Source organism: Ptychodera flava, chromosome 14 (assembly GCF_041260155.1).
Source record: "Ptychodera flava strain L36383 chromosome 14, AS_Pfla_20210202, whole genome shotgun sequence".
Taxonomy (NCBI): domain Eukaryota; kingdom Metazoa; phylum Hemichordata; class Enteropneusta; family Ptychoderidae; genus Ptychodera; species Ptychodera flava.
This window is the reverse complement of record NC_091941.1, coordinates 14,732,302-14,749,461: the sequence shown is the minus strand read 5'-3', so window position 1 is coordinate 14,749,461 and position 17,160 is coordinate 14,732,302. Positions and strand designations below refer to the sequence as shown.

At 36.8% G+C, this 17,160-nt stretch overlaps 1 protein-coding gene across 1 annotated transcript; it reads left to right on the top strand.

The window, feature by feature from the left end:
• Window positions 1-7,240: 7,240 nt before the first annotated feature.
• Window positions 7,241-16,875, top strand: LOC139150598 (CAAX prenyl protease 2-like). Its single transcript, XM_070723033.1, has 9 exons — window positions 7,241-7,398; window positions 7,988-8,087; window positions 9,378-9,458; window positions 9,705-9,762; window positions 10,268-10,326; window positions 12,913-13,021; window positions 13,348-13,399; window positions 13,885-13,997; window positions 15,165-16,875. The coding sequence occupies exons 1-9, from the start codon at window positions 7,298-7,300 to the stop codon at window positions 15,368-15,370; spliced, it is 879 nt and encodes a 292-aa protein (XP_070579134.1). The 5' UTR covers window positions 7,241-7,297; the 3' UTR covers window positions 15,371-16,875.
• Window positions 16,876-17,160: the final 285 nt, after the last annotated feature.

Here is a 17,160-nt window from a genome sequence, read left to right as displayed (position 1 = left end):
AAGTAGCTAAAAATAAATTATAATAAATTATATGACCACGTGAGAGAACAATAGTCGTCAGTTCTCGAAATCCACCGATTCCCTGTGCCGTTATATGTGCGTTCAAGTCTCATTGTGTAGACATGGGTACATCACATCCGGTCACACTTATATACACCTGGTAGTGTGTCAATATACAAGTTTATTCAAGATATGGAAACTGCGCAAAGTGCATTCCACTTAAAATTCACATTCCCACTTACCATTTCTTTGCTAATGTTAGTTTCTCAGATGGAAGCCCCACAGCTGCTTGTAAATGTGGGCAGTCAGAGTGCCCGTGTGACACACGTACACACAAACCAATCACAAGTAACTGTGGTGGTTATTTTTAGTCCCCATGGACACCGTCCGGGGGGACTTATAGGTTTGGTCATGTCTGTGCGTGCGTGCGTCCGTCCGTCCTTGCGTGCATCCGTCCGTTCATGCAGATATCTCAGAGTGCCCTGGTCAATTTCTTTCAAACTTTGCAAAAGAATAGTACCCTACCTCATACAGATGCACGTCGATTTGTTTCACAATGCCATCACATTTGGCCATGTTAGAGGACTTTTTAGTTTACACCTCCATAGACTCCCATGTATAAGGCAGCTCTCCATATACTCCCATGTATAAGGCCAAGAAAAATAAAAATTTAGTTTCTCATCGTATTCATATTGCAAAAAGGATGCAGTGACACAGTTTTTAGTCCCAACAAATAAAGTCCAGGGGGCTTATAGATTGGGACATGTCCGTCCGTGAGTCCATCTGTGAGTCCATCCGTTCACGCAGATACAATGTATCTCAGACACTTTGACAAAATGTCATGTGACCTTGGTGACCTTTGACCTCAAATATACATATTTGTCCACAACTCAGTAACCACAAGTGCCAAACCTTTCATATGTGGTATGATTGGACACCTTATGACGCCACATATTGTACCATTAATTATGCACATATCTTATTTAGAGCGAGCCAATAGAGGTAGAGGTCTGATTTTTGGTATATAGGGATAACTTAGCACTACAATTGTTTTTGACAAAATATCACGTGACCTCAATGACCTTTGACCTCAAATATACATATTTGTCCATAACTCAGTAACCAAAAGTGGTACACCCTTTGTATTTGGTATGTTGGGAGACCTTATGACGCCACATACTGTACCTCATTAATTATGTGCATATGTAATTCTGAGCAAGCCAATAGAGCTGGATGTCTGATTTTTGGTATATAGGGATAACTATAGGATAGAAATTTTTTGACAAAATGTCATGTGACCTCGATAACCTTTAACCTAAAATATACGTTTATGTCAATAAATAAGTAACCACAAGTGCTATGTCCTTTATATTTAGTAGGATGGGAGACCTTATGACAACACACGCTTTACCTCATTAATTATGCACATATCTAATTCTGGGCAAGCCAATATAGCTGGAGGTCTGAATTTTGGCATATAGGGATTAATTAGCAATACAATGTTTTTTTTTCAAAATGTCACGTGACCTTGATGACCTTTGACCTTGATTATACATATATATGCATAACTCAGTAACCACAAGTTCTATACCCTCCAATTTTGATAGGATATTAGACCTTAAGATGTCACATCTTGTACCTCATTTATATGCACATATGTATTTCTTGGCTGGCCAATACAGCTAGATGTCTGATCTTTTTTCCGATTTAGAACCATAACTTAGACATGCCTCTTGTTATAAATTGGGGAAAATGACATAAACCTATGTGCCCATAGATCTGAACATATACACTCCAGTGATACTTCTTAATTCACCACATTTCCCTGCCCTATCAAGACAAATACTCCTATTACAAGTGGGGACTATGTCATTGTCAATTACTTGTTTCCAAATGAATTGTATAGCAATATTTTACAAAAACCATCATTTTCATTTTTACTGTCAGGGTGAAAACAAAATTACTATTTCTTAAGCTTTGATTGAAAAAAAGGCAGATGCACAATTAGCGTTTCCTTCATTTTAGTTAAGAGCCTTCCCCCAACTTAAAAACCTACATGTTCTTGTGCAAAATGGATAAATCAGTGACTTCAGCCTGTTACCGCCACATAAAAGCACACACATTCTTTTAGGCAAAACTGAAATGAACCCCCCACTGAAAGAATTACGTAGGACATTCACCAGCTTTTATTATCGACAGCCTGTACGGGAGCCTTCAGTTCGGTAATTACAGTGGGGATGGGCCGGGGGAAGTGGGGGAAGGTTACTTTTTAGAAAACTGTCCTAAGGGGATGGTCAGGTTTTATAAACCTATGTTGGGGGAGGGTCATTTTTGACAGAGGCTGATTTTACAGCCTAACCTTGATTGTCCATGAGATATAGGGCCTATCCTGAATAGGAAATTAACCTACAAAATACACTGATTCTTTTAAATACATACACATTTAATCCACGCGCTTACAAGCAAAGAAGATCCAGGGGTATACAGTATCCTACATTAAATGCCTTAAACAGTTAAAAGTGATGAAAGGTAAATGACAAAACAACTGGGACAGGTGGCAAAGTAGAGATCAATGGTTCTACTCCGGAATAAAAAGGACGCGATGCGTTCTACACACTCAGTACGCCCAAATAATCACGTGATGCCGGTACAAACAAGCCCACATGTTGTACTAAGGGATGGACCATTAGACCTTGGGAGGGGGGGGGGTGGTCACAATGAAATTGTGAAAAATTTTTTTTTACTACTGTAAATTTCTGAAATTTTTTTTTTCCAATTGAGATTAGCTGTGCAAATTTTTTTTTTCAGAGTAAATTTTCAGATTTATATTTTTTTTAGTTCGTCGCTGTCTGAAGATAAAGAGGGCAAAGATGTGGTGCCAAGCACCACAAGCGGACACGCAAGCGGTCACGGGGGGGGGGGGGGGAGGTCAGGAGAGGGGTGTCCCCCTCCTGCCGTTGGAGCTTTTGAAAAATAGAGATTAAAATGGTGTTATTTGGTGGCACTTTGGGAGTATTTTAGCGGGGGGAGGTCAGGAGGGGGGTGTCCCCCCTCCTGCTGTTGGAGCTTTTGAAAAATAGAGATTAAAATGCTGTTATTTGGTGGCACTTGGGGAGTATTTTTGCGGGGGGGGGGGATAGTCAGGCAGGGGTGTCCCCCTCCTGCCGTTGGAGCTTTTGAAAAATAGAGATTAAAATGGTGTTATTTGGTGGCACTTTGGGAGTATTTTTGCGGGGGGAGGTCAGGAGGGGTGTCCCCCTCCTGCCGTTGGAGCTTTTGAAAAATAGAGATAAAAATGGTGTTATTTGGTGGCACTTTGGGAGCATTTTTTTGGATTACACATCTTCCTCTGAAACATGGTCTTCTTGCTCCTCAGTAGCTTCCTATAGTTTTGAAAATTGACTATTTTGGTTTCCTGGCTTCCCTTCCTACTGCGTGGTGAAATGCCTACATTCACCCCACCAAACATCATGCATATCTCATGATTTACAATTGATTTTGACAAGCTGAGAAGCTAAAATGAGCTAAATAATATAGTTAAATTTGCATATTTGTGTTTTTAGAGCAATTGTTGCCCTTTTTGATCAAAACATCTATTTCTCTGTAGCAGCATGTCCAAATTGATTGGATGTGTATAGATGTGTTGAAATTTCAATATTTGTCTTTTTAGGGCAATTTATGCCATTCATGGTCAAAAAATCTGTATTCTCTGAAAGGGGTTGTCCAATTTCTTTGAAATTTGCTACACAAAAACGATTAACCATGCAGATTTATTCAGTATTTGCTATCGAGAAACTTTCAAAGTTCAACCCTTTTGTGTGTTTTTGTGTTGGGATTTGTTGGATAGATGGCATTCTGCGTAGTGTATTGTTAACATGTGTTGCTGTTGTTTTTTGAGGCTGTTTTTTGAGAAAAAAGAATTGAAAATGCCTTTTTAAAAGCAAAATAATACATAATGACTTGATATGTTGTTTTATCATTATTGACGTGTTTCTACTTGTTCACCCATTCTTGCATTCATCATTGCAATAAAATGCTGCGAAAAAAATGAAACTGATGTGGCCTGCATCTGTTACCTTGATCTTAAAAGGCAAATACAACTTTCTGTCTTGACAACCATACCATAGTTTCAATGTTTTACCTAGTGTACCTGCTTGGTTTGTACGCAGGAAACAAGTAGAAAACAGGCTCTATAATTCATAATTTTCAAGTGATCAGAATACAAAAGTCCTGAAAAGATAAGATAAGTACAACTTCCAGTATAAGGGATACAGTCACTCTAAATGTATAAATTAAATTAAAAATGTGCCAGGAGGATGTACTAAAAATACAGAAAGTTGCTTTCTGTCGGTAAAATCTAAAAAAAATTCAAAATTTTAAAGACTTTTGCAGATTTTTTTTTTACGCCTTTGTCTTCTTATTTATTTTTTTTATTTTGCAAACTAGTTTGAAATTTTTTTTTTCCTAACTTTCTGCTCTGAAATTTTTTTTTCTGTTTTTGACCACCCCCCTCCCAAGATCTAATGGTCCGTCCCTAACGCGTGTGGAAATACACGTACGTCTATGCGCGTTTGCGCACATGGCTTTGTTTGTACCGTGGTCGATTCGAATTCCGGGTTAGGTCTATTATCAAATGTGTATAAATGCACAGATAGTGTTAGTTTTATATTTGAAAAAATTGATCATATTTTTCTCATAGAAAACATACAGTGTATAGTGAATCTACATTTCTGTGGAATTTAAAAATCAAATTCTTGCACACACATGGACTTGTAAACCACCCTAGTCTAAGCAAGTTAATTAAAATGAATATCAAATGTCTATAAATACACAGATTTAGTAGTTTGGATTGGAAAAAAATTATTCATAGTTTCCTCATAGACTGGCAATGTATGGTGAATCAACATTTGCGATGAAATCCAAAAAGCCAATTCTTGTATACACATGCACGTTTTACTTCCCACTTCAAGCAAAGTACATTTACATATATTATCAAACATATGTAAATGTACAGATATAGCTTGTTTCGTGGGGGAAAATACTGTCAATAGTTTGCCTGATAGACCCAGGCCATGTATTATGATTTGATATTTTTGGGTGAAGCATTATATCAGCCACATCTTGCCTTCTTACTGGTAGTTGGACAAAATATGGTGACCCTCCCGCAAATGCATGAAATATCATGTCCCTTCAAAAATGCTTGCGTGATAAATTGTGACCTCTCTCCCAAAAAACCAGCCCTTCCTCCTGTAATTTCTGTTATCTTTCATAAATTCCTGGGGATAATGCTGCAGTGATTTGGGGGAGGGTCAAGTTTTAAAATGTCGGATAGGGGGAGGGTCACACTTTAGACATGAGGATGGGGAGGGGTCAGATTTTACGATACAGGCCTGCACTGATTTCCCCCGGGCCACCCCACTGTAATTACTGAAGGTTCCCTAAATCCCGATCGACGACATCTGAGAAATGTGTCCTAAACGTACGATGCTGAAGTTAGACTCGGTTTCGGATTCGGTTTCGGATTCAGTTTCGGATTCGGTTTCGGATTCGAGTGACTGAAAGAAATTTTATATTTTCAGCCGATTTTGTTAAAATGTGGATTACTTTATTTTCACTTGGAATTTATTTTCTTTACTTTCCCTGGACCTTTTTTCAGCTAAAATCAAATCAAATCAGACTAGACAAAGTGAAAATATATCACAGTGAAACAATGAAAATCTATTCTTAGCTGAAATAAATTTCTGTCTGTTCTGTGCTGTTTTGTGTCTATGTTTACAACTATTGTCTTACGAATTCTGACTAGTGTTATTGGATTATGGATTGGTATGATTGCGATTATTTTACAGTGAAAATAAAATGGTCCATAGTACTTCGGTATGTTGCAAAGATAAATACTTGTCGTCAAGAACAAGTTTTTAATGGGTTGCCTGTCGGCATAAATTGTGTGCATCTATTTACAAAATAAATAAAATGGTTAAAAAAATAGAAATTACAGAAAACTTCAAAGCACTTTAATTCGAAATTGAAAGTAAGTGGAGGAAAACAACACTTACAAAACATTTATACTTTAATTTGTTTATTTGTCACAATGTGTGTCACATGGTGTAATGTGTTGTATTACTTTGATGTTTTGGTTGATGTTGATCAACATGTACTATACTAAACTCCCGGACTAAACTATCAGTTAATATGTTGTGTAATAGAGATTGCATTGAATGCATTTCTTTGAATTGTGCGTAGTACTATTAGCGTAAAGGTATACTGTCACCTGTTCCAATTTTGCCACAGTTACAATAGAAAGAGAAAATCTAACCAATCACAGATTTTAAGCGGGTGGCCGCTTTTTAAAAACAGCGCCCTCACATGGGCATTTTGAATACCGAACGCGCCTTTGACCATATATGGGCATATTTAGATTACAGGTGACTGTATGTCTTTAAATAGTCCTAACTGCATAATGCTAATAATTGAGGTGGACACTTTTGACTTGTGTAGTCATGCACATGCACCATAGTTTCTTGCTCTAGTGCCGAAAGTGTTTAGTAATTTTGAACTGTAAGCTTAGAAGTTATGGTTATGTGTGAAATATTTATGTCATGAAATACATGCTACAATTTATGCTGTGAAATATATATTACATATGCCGACCGGTTATCCATTAAAAACTTGTTCTTGATGACAAGTATTTATCTTTGCATACGGAAGTACTATGGTCCAATTTATTTTCACTGAAATTTATTTCAGCTGAAAATATTTTCATTGTTTCACTGTTATCTTATTTTCATTTTGTCTAGTCTGATTTTATTTTATTTTAGCTGAAAAAAAGGTCCAGCGAAAGTAACGAAAATAAATTCCAAGTGAAAAATAAAGTATTCCACATTTTAACGAAATCGGCTGAAATATAAAATTTCTTTCAGTCACTCGAATCCGAAACCGAATCCGAAACTGAATCCGAAACCGAATCCGAAACCGAGTCTAACTTCAGCATCGTACTAAACGTTGACAATTTTACCGTTGGTGGCAGTATATACAATGATCCGCCGAAAGCTTGCAGTGCTCGAAACAAAACTGTTTGGAGCTGTGCACCGCGCTAAAAGTAATTATTCAAATTATTTCATTGATCGGTATTTTCTTAATCAATACCGTAAGTAACGTCACACAACTGCAAACCACAGACCCATCGGATATATCGATATATCTGGGTTTGCTGAGGTCAGTTGAGGTCGAGTTGTAGATTTTAACGATTTACTTAGGGAGTTTGCTTTTGCAAAATGGTGGCTTGAGTGAGATCTAGAGAATGGAGTTCGCTGTTAGTTGCGTGAGCGGTGTCTTGTCATGTTTTGTCCTAGCCTTGGCGTATGTTGGTAGTCTATACCTGTGGACTTCTAAGTTTAGCAGGTAACACGATAAAAAACTCTCTAGCTGTTGTACAGACCATGTTTGAAGGTGAACACCGAAAATGTAGAAGCCATACCCGATGTGGCTGTGCTTTCATTTCAACATCAAAACAGTCGCACTTGTCATTACGTATGGGCCCTTCGCCCACACGCGCTCAGGGTTGTTCTGCTTTCGTTCCCTATACATCCAACTACCCAGGCCAAGTTAACGCGAGAGTCAAAGGCGAACCACCTAACCCAAACCATAGGGAGCTCAGGGCCTTTAGTTGGGATACACCCATTTTCTTACCTTCACCAGGTACCTAATTTTTCCCCAGGATACTGCAATTTCAATATAAGGTACACTATAACTATTATTTGTAGTTGACAGTCATACCATTGCATTATCTTGCGTCGTTTCCTTTTTGTGATACAACTTAATTTCATCCAACATTCAAACTTCAGCCCTTCACTTTGCAAACGTTATGGTCACGGTAATTTATGTGTGATGATCATGAAAATGTTATGTTCTGCACCTGTGTCGTTCAAATGAGAGTTTGAATAATATGCGCACTGAAGTTTCAAGTGTTTATTTTATCATGAAATTTTAGAAATCACCCAAGTACAATCAAGCGGAGATTTTTTAGTGTTCTGTTGGTCACATTGGCAGCACCTCCATACGTCTGGCTATGGGCAAACAACACCGACAAGGTAAGATTATTTATAACATTATTAAGTCATACGAGTACATTTTGATTACTCAACAAAGAAGAATTACACCAGATAGCTCATAAAGGTCAAGTTGCCTATGGCTTCTGTTTCCTTAATCCTTTCCTACAATTTGAGTCATGCAGGGGGTTGGGGTGGGGGTTGGTCATCAGAACTCTGTGTGTGCGACTTTCTTGTTTAAAAACAATGTATTTTATGCATGGTATCTAGATGCATCATGTCAACATAGCTGCAATATTTAAATTTTATAATATTCATTGTTAATAAACATCCTTAACTTTCATCAATTGCCAGCGTACTCTAGATATGATGTTTACATCTGTCATAGGGGTCCCTGGCAACCTTCGAGCAGAGTTCATACAACCCCCTCCCTTTAAACATTTACTATCGAGACTAAATTACAAGTTACTGATACCTTTTGGAGGGGAGAGCGCCCTCAAGCAACAAGTCTTTTTTGTGGACTTGGTGTTCCTCAAAGCAGAGAACAAATTTTCCTATCTTTTACAGTCTGCAAGCTTCCAATAGAATTGTGATGATGTGTTTGTGGTAACCATACAAGAACACAACACACAAGTATTTGATAAATAGGGAATACTATCTTCATAATGCAATGTATGTGAAAGATAGAGAATTCTATCCTCTGACATTCAGAACCATAAGAATCACTGTGAATGCCTGAGAGTGCATTGGGGAAAAAAACAGCCTTGAGGGTTTGACAAAAATGATGTATTAATGTGTTTGTATGAAAGTAACAATTCACAACAGTTTCCATAGGTTTGTGTATGAAAAAGAAAGACAATTGTTGTTTTTACTTAATCATGTTCAATGAGTAATGAAGGGTGACCAGGCAGAAAGCAGAACTTTTTGAAAAATTACCAAGGCAATATCCAGCAAGGATGACTGGATTTAGGAGAAATGAACGTGAGTAGCACAGAAATTGACGACAACACTGCAAATTGTTACAGGACATTAAGTGGTACACGTGGATGTTAGATGTTTGGCATGACAATTACAGCAATCTTTTATTGAATTGGTGACAAGGCAACATCATTCCATCTAGGGCCAGTTACTAGGTCTTTGTCCTGCCTTTTATCTCCGTATATGATGTACCATTCTTCAACAGAAACAATACATACTGGAAACCTTGCAGGTTGTAAAGGTATGATCAAAAACCTAGCATATGTATGTAAACATTACCTCACCTTTATGTTGGTAGAACTAGTAAGCTCATGAACATGACTTGATCTAATTTTCGTAATCTTCCTTACACAGGGGTATTCCTTATGGGAATGGCTTGGGATCCGTACAGCAGGCATCGGAGCAGCTGCAGTATTGCCTCTTGTGTTGACAATGGTGAGTGAGCTCCTCTCAAAATGTGCATTTAAGTTTCCATGCAGACTCTCTATGTTCTGTTCAATAGCGACACCTCTATTTACGAATTCTAATCACACAATAAATTTTCATGAAGTTTACATGAAGATGGGTTGATGCAAAAGTTAGCTTTAAGTGAGATCATTGTGTGTGATCTTTCTAATTTGTAAAACACCCAAATCATATGAAATGGGCAAAAAGACTACCACACCTATCTTCTCTTTCCAGATTTTATTTCTAGGGCCAATAGTTATGGTGTTCTATGATGGAATTTCATCTTATTTTGGTAGGTATTGCTGTACACATTTATATGATAGGCTTATTGGTGTGCTTCAACCTCAGTGAGATTGCAGATTGATTGTTTGATTCAAAGTAACACAGTAATGACAAAAACTCTTCAAATGTGAACCAGTGACCAAGAATACAGGCACATTTTAGGAGTTGTTTGTAATTTTAAAAAGTACAGTCCCACGAAGACAAATTTCATGCCTGTTTACTTATTTTAGTTCATGTAAAAATAGTTTGTCATACTTTATTATAGTTTTACACCGCAGTTTAGAACCTAAAATGACAATAACCATAAACCTGTACAATATGAAAGCATTTATAATCAGAATCTTGCCTCAAGTATTACATTGTTTTTCTGCAAAGTTGTAAGCTTCTAGACAGTTCTTCAGTTGGTTTATGTGGGGAAACAATACATAAGCATTAATCATGACATGATTGAAAGCAGCTTTTCCAACAATTGAATGCTTTTCTGATACTTGAAAAATCTTCATTTTTTTTAACAGATTTGAATCTCTTAAAAAGTGAAGTAAGCAGTTCGTTGTGGTGGAGGAATTACTGGGTGGTAAGTTATATGTTCTTACATGGACTTGATCAAAAGTTAAGTTCAATTGTAACTTCCATTCAGTGAAAGCTCCAAATAATTGTAAATTTTGTAGTGTTTTCCAGTATATTTGTTCTGTCTATAAAGCACATTTATTTTGTATTCCCAAAGGTGTGCCAAGATGCCTAGAGTTCAGTGACCTCTGTGTGTGAAATATCCATTATTATTGTGGATTACTAAATTAAGTCTTGTCTGGACTACAATTCTATTGTCAACAATAACATAGCTTATTATATTATATTATATTATAGCCTAAAATTGAGACTATGCGCCCTAGGGTAGGTGACCATTTGCCTGACATAATAAGGAGGGCAAATGGCCTCCTGCCTCGAGGGTACATACGGTAGTCTCTTGTTTGGGCTATAATGTTTTTATTACATGCCTCCCTTACAGAGTTTTCACTCCAAATATTTAGGTTTATTGGCAAATGATAATTAAATGCTTTATTTCTATCTTAAATGAAAATCCGTTTAAAAATGGAACAATTTTCATGATACAATGGAGCATTGATATATTTCAACCACTGTTATGCGGTTTATCAATTTTTTTATGCAAAATTTTCTAAAAGCCAGATTTTGTATGCAAAACATTTAATTTCAAAATTTTTACGTCTCAAAGTCCTCAAGTCAAAAACAGATCTGGTTCACTTTCAGTCCAATGATAGATATGCAGCCCGCGATGTCATGGACGAGTTACCATTTAACCCCATGGAGCGCGCAACGTTCAATATATGAGGAATGTAATAAATGCATTGTTTTTGCAATGCTAATATTTTGTATTTCAACACATTGTAAGGAGAAGATAAGACAATATGATTTAATTGTTCGACAGAACAAAAATACTAAAATTATTATCAAAAGTTTCAGCATTGCGCCTTCAAGATATCTTTCGACTGGTGTAATCATTGATATACATTCAATAAAATGTGCATTCTGACACTACATATGGATAGTGGATATCCCTGATGGTCAAGAAACCATTCTATGACTGTGACATGGTTTTCTTCAGTTTGATATGAACAAAATAATTTCACTGTTATCTGTTATGAAAAGTAATAAATGCAGTGTCTTTCAAATTTTCTGGTGCTCCAAGAACTCTGGTTCTACCTCAAACTTAGAAAATAACGGAGGTGAATTTTACAGGAAATTTTTGTCCTTTTGCCCCAAAATTACAGTAAAGTCAAGGAATGCTGGATTGCTAGAATAGTTTAACCCTTTCACCCCCAGTTCCCTGTATACAGGTCCAACTTTACCATAGAAAACAATGGATTTGGGACAAACCATGGTGGTGAAAGGGTTAAGTAAGGACATTTTAGTGGCAATGTTTTGACCAATCTGCACCATGATTGCTGCCTTTGATGTAACAACACATAATCCACTTAATAATCTGCTTAGAAATAGAATTGCCTCCAGATTACAAACCTGTGTTTGACCTTATATGAATGAAGTGTAAATTATTCGTGTAGTCTTCAAAAAAGAGCAAGAAACTGTAGGCTGTCTTTAATTTGATAAATGATCCATACAATAGCCTTAATTTACCAATACCTTGAAAAAACTTAATTTGTATAACTTAAATTTGCATAATTTATGGTCCCCCTCTATACCCCCAAGCTTTCAAGCAGAGGAGACATGTCCATCCTTGTCCCCCCGGTGAGAGAGACTAGAGAAATGACTGCCTTCTATTAAATAGTTTTATTTATTTTTGCATTGTTAGGCTAGTTGTTACAGAAATATTTAATGCCAACACAGCTAAATCTTCAGTACTTATGCATTCGTGCCTAGGTATTTGACTGCATAAACTGGTGGTACCAGCTTTACCCACAATTAGACAATTTTAGGACATCTTAATAGCATTTATAACATTTGAGCTATTCTTTAGTTTTAATGAATTTTCAAAGATTACATGTGACATTCAAATGAGATTTTTAAGTCAGAATGCCAAATTTCAATGAGGCAGACGTGTAATACTTTCATAGGCTGACAGTGCAAATATTTTATTTTCATTCATTTTCATCAATACTTGTTTACAGAGAAAACTCCGCAACAAGACATTGTTGTTACAACAATCTGATTATAAAAAAGAAGGGTTTGTTTCAATGTCATGTCCTCTGTTTACAAAGCAGGCAATTCAAAATGGCTGTTTCAGGAACACCTTCCCTGTCGGTAGGTTGCAAGCTGATAGTGGCAAGGGACTTAATAGCTTCACAGCTTAATAGCCAATGATAGCAACAGCCTAGCTTAAGCTGACGGCTATTGTACATTTGCAGCAATATTCAGCAATCCAGCATCATTCTTTCTAAAGCAACATATAGAGTTGGCATCTAAAACAATCAGAAAATGAAATCATTATTGTATTTATTCACAGTCAAACCACCACAAGATCTATATTGTATTATCAGAATGCTTTAGTACATCATAGTTTTCTTAAGACTTTGTAACGAAAAGCTTTGAATATTTCAGTCCGCTGAAATATTCTCAAATTGCTACAAAAATAGAAAAGCCTGTAGTAGCATATGGTAACAATAAAACAAATCTCTTTTTCATACAGGCGCCGTTCACAGAAGAGTTTGTGTTCAGAGCATGCATGCTGCCTCTTCTTATATCCTGTCTTGGATTCAGTAAGGCAGTTTTTATATGTCCACTGTTTTTTGGAGTCGGTAAGTCATCAATCATATTGAATTCAAGCAGGAACTATCTATCCGCCATGAATAGATGTCATACAATTGCAGGATATTGGTTCATGAATAATTCATGTGAATATAGACTAATCATACCTTGTCTTTGTAATCACTACTTTAGTGTAATTTTATTCATTTCTTCATGATTTTATGTCAGCATGAATAAACTGTTTTTTGAAATGTATGTGTTAGCACTTGGGTACAGGACCTAATTTAAAATTATTGAAATAATGCAATTTACAATAATCAATGATGGATATAGTGACCCGTGTTACAAGACTTTGATGTATGATTTCTGTTTTCAGCCCACATCCATCACGTCATAGAAAGACTTCGATTCCAAGGCAGAGTGTTAAGGTCGTCTGGATAGAAACTTGTAAGTAGAGTATACGCCTTTACAAAGTTGAGGAGTCAGCACGGTTAAACAAGTCCATGCTGAACTGAGTCTTTCCGCATTGAAACTTTCCAACCAGACAAACACAGACAGACCGACATTGTACACAAGGTATATGGAAGTAAACCAATCTATTTGACCATACATCTCTCCAGGCATATCAGCATGTATAATTGATGACTTTCACCATGTACAACTGTACAAGGCAAATTTCACAAGGGTAATACTTCACCCGGTGTACATCAACAGAAAGGTATATACACAACAGCAGAGAACATAAATGGAATCAAAGCACTTGCACAGTTTCAATAAGCAATGGCAGTCACTCATTTAAGTATATGGAGCAAGCTGAAAACACAGCAACCTTATAGGCATGTGCACTCCTTCGCATCCCATCTGAGAAGATGTTAATCCTGGTGTGATAGACCCACAATGAATGAATCAAAAGCAATCCCAGTTACATGTGTCAAAGGATTTTCTTTCTCCACTGTATTTCAGTGTTCCAGTTTTGCTACACGACAGTATTTGGGGCGTATACAGCTTTTCTGTTTTTAAGGACAGGTAAGATAAAGAGATCACCATTATAACACCAAGTAAGCATCAGTCACCATCCAACCATCCCACATAAAACGTGCGGTGATATCAATAACAGAAATAGTTGCTACAATTATGACTCCTCTTCCAAAAATTATATCAATCTGAACACTTTAGCAGAGACAGTGAATACCCTGTGTAGCATATACAAGTAATGTCAACTGTGCTATTTTCTAGAGGTGAGCAAGCACTTCCAGGATTCTCAAGACATCTGTTTGGCTTCCCATTCCAAAAAGTTCTGCTAGGACACTGCTGTGTATAGCATAATGCCTTATATGCCATAATGTACATACCAAATTTATATTATTTTTTTAACTTACTGTAGCAGGTTCAGTATCACTCATTTTGTAGCATTCTGTGTTTTTTTCATGCCATTCTCCATTGTCACCTGGGAAAGCCATCGGAATTCGAAATAATTGGTTATTTCTCACCTGATTTAAGAAATTTGTACCGGGTAGATCCAGTATTTCTTTTGAGAATTTTTCTGAACAGATAGCATTTTTTTCCTTAGGATATTTAATTCAGTACCTGGTCCCTTTAAGTGATCATATCATCAACACCTACGGAGATTTATGTTTCATAAATAGACTCTAAAAATCAAATTGTACCTTGGATGGTTGTACTTTGCTTATCTGTAAGCAGTGAATTCTAGGCACTGTATTAAGGAAAGTCATAATGCACAGAACTCTGTGACTGGGCATACAGTACCTGAACCCATTAGTAGTCACCCTAGCAAGGATCAAAGGCAAGGTGACTGTGTCTTAATGATGAAGATAAATACAAAAGATTGGGACAGAACTTTAACCAATGAAAGATCACAGAGATCTCCGGCAATATCTGCCATATACACCGGTTTTGCATGCTACTAATGATTTTATCAGAACCTTTTCACTTGTCCTGTTCAGTGTGATGTTAAAGGTATACTGTCACCTGTTCCAATTTTGCCACAGTTACCATGGAAAGAGAAAATCTAACCAATCACAGATTTCAAGCGGGTTGCCAGTTTTTAAAAACAGCGCCCTCATTTGGGCATTTTGAATACCAAAGAACACCCCTTTGACCATATATGGGCATATTTAGATCACAGGTGACTGTTAAAACAGTAGTGTAATTTCATGTTTTCTCTTTGCACAGGTCACCTGGTAGCACCGGTCATCTGCCATAGCTTTTGTAATTTGATGGGCTTTCCCGCCTTCGGTGAGATTTCATCGTATGGACAGCCGAGATCTTCCATAATAAGTATCGCTTTTGTCGCCGGTCTTATTGCCTTTATCTTTCTGCTGTTTCCCATGACATCATCTAGTTTCTTTAACAACAAAGTTTACGCTGGTTTTATTTGATGCTGACTTCCTGCTGGAGGCTACAACAGGAGAGTTCTAATTCAGTACTCCACCATAGCTATTTTACATATAAGTTGCTGCATCAAGGTGGCATATTCATCCTGAAACGGGAAATAGGTTAATGGATCAGCTGCAAAAAAAACAGGGTTTGACAGGGCAGAAAGTGTTGAGAAGCTGTTATTGCAAGCTCTATTTTCATCTTTCTATAGTATGCAGCTTCTTGTAGACCTTTTAACCCTCTTGCTACTGGGCCTGCCATCTGCCATCTTGCCAAGTCAGTTACAATCAGTATTCAGCCAAAACCTACTTTCACCTTCTCAGCATACAGATGTAACATACTTGTAGGAGATTGATTCTGTTTGGACCTTTTGGTGTTTGGTGTTGGAATTATTGTGCTAAGCTGGCCAGTTTTAGTTCCTGACATGATTCACCTAAACATCTGCTTATCACTGGATGTGGCTGGTTATTGTATTTGAAGCATTATTGAATTTCACTGACTTGGCAGATGCCAGAGGGCTAGTACCAGTATGAGGAATTTTTATTATACATGCAATTTCCACAAACCTGGCAGGATGAGGGTTTTTGTTGCTTAGTTAGGGAGGCCAAACAGCATAGCTTCAAATGCAAATCAAGCATAAGGAAAAATGTAATGACTTTGCATGGAGAAGTGTAGGGAGAACAGGCTCCCGCAGATTAGCTTCCTTGCAATGTCTCTTTTGGACAGTGCATACATGATAAAATCAGGTTTGAACAGCTCAATATCATCTGTTAGTGGACTTGAGCTGTCAAAATCTGCATTTACTTTTGACCTCGTGGTTATCAGCAATGCAGTGCCAACACACACATTTGAACATATTTTAACCAATATACACACAGGCAATTCAACCATCAGATGTTATTGCTTCCATGTCCTTCCCACAGATTTAACCCTTTGGGCTCATAGTCAATTTTTGTCGCCCATGTCAATTTTTTTCTAATTTTTGCAAAAATTTTGATGAAAATCTGAAGGCAATGAAATGTGATGTCCATTTGGTCCAAAATTGTCAAAAAAATACAGAAAAATTCACAAAATTTTTAAAATGTAACACTATCATTTTGTGGGAAAAATTGCAGCACTCAAAGGGTTAAGTATAGAAACAAAGATGAAACTCTTGTCAAGAGCAATACTACACGAGAGAAGAAACATTGAAAATTTAGAAAGCTTTGGTTCATATATTCATAAAAGAAAACATAAAATAAACTTACTTTGGGACATGATTCTACCAGATATTCTGTGCAATTGTAAATGAAGTTTGTTTTACCTATGATGAATATGAACATTTTAAGATTTTTAAACGGATATGGATCATTGAAATTAAATTCCACACAACAACAAACTTACAATTTTCAAGTCGCAAAGAACTTTCTTGTTGTGCCCAGTGGAGCGATAACCTGAGTAGCTTAACTTGAAAAGTGCAAGTGCAATCATATGAGATGTTGATCGATTAATCAGATTAGCCAATTTCTCCTAACTCTAAATGTAGTGTCAAAATATAACAATACCAGCTGTAGTGTCAAAACATAACAATACCAGCTGAAATACTTGGAGTCATTTTTATATTGATGAAAAGTTATAATGTACACTAGAATTTTATAAAGCCAGTACTCTTCCGCAATTTTCCTTTACTTAAAGTCAAAACAAGACAGTACACAAGACTGTGAATAAGAGAGAAGCAAGGTGAAGACAAGCCTAATTTTGAACATGTTCTACAGCAAATGATGATGCTCACACAAAGTGATCAAGGCAGTGA

What these genes read in the sequence shown, in the direction of transcription:
- LOC139150598 (XM_070723033.1), top strand. Translation starts at nt 7,298, where the DNA reads ATGGAGTTCGCTGTTAGTTGCGTGAGCGGTGTCTTGTCATGTTTTGTC. An exon ending in GGGCAAACAACACCGACAAG is followed by an intron (nt 8,088 to 9,377) that starts GTAAGATTATTT and finishes TTCCTTACACAG; the next exon opens with GGGTATTCCTTATGGGAATG. An exon ending in TTCCAAGGCAGAGTGTTAAG is followed by an intron (nt 13,400 to 13,884) that starts GTCGTCTGGATA and finishes ATGAATCAAAAG; the next exon opens with CAATCCCAGTTACATGTGTC.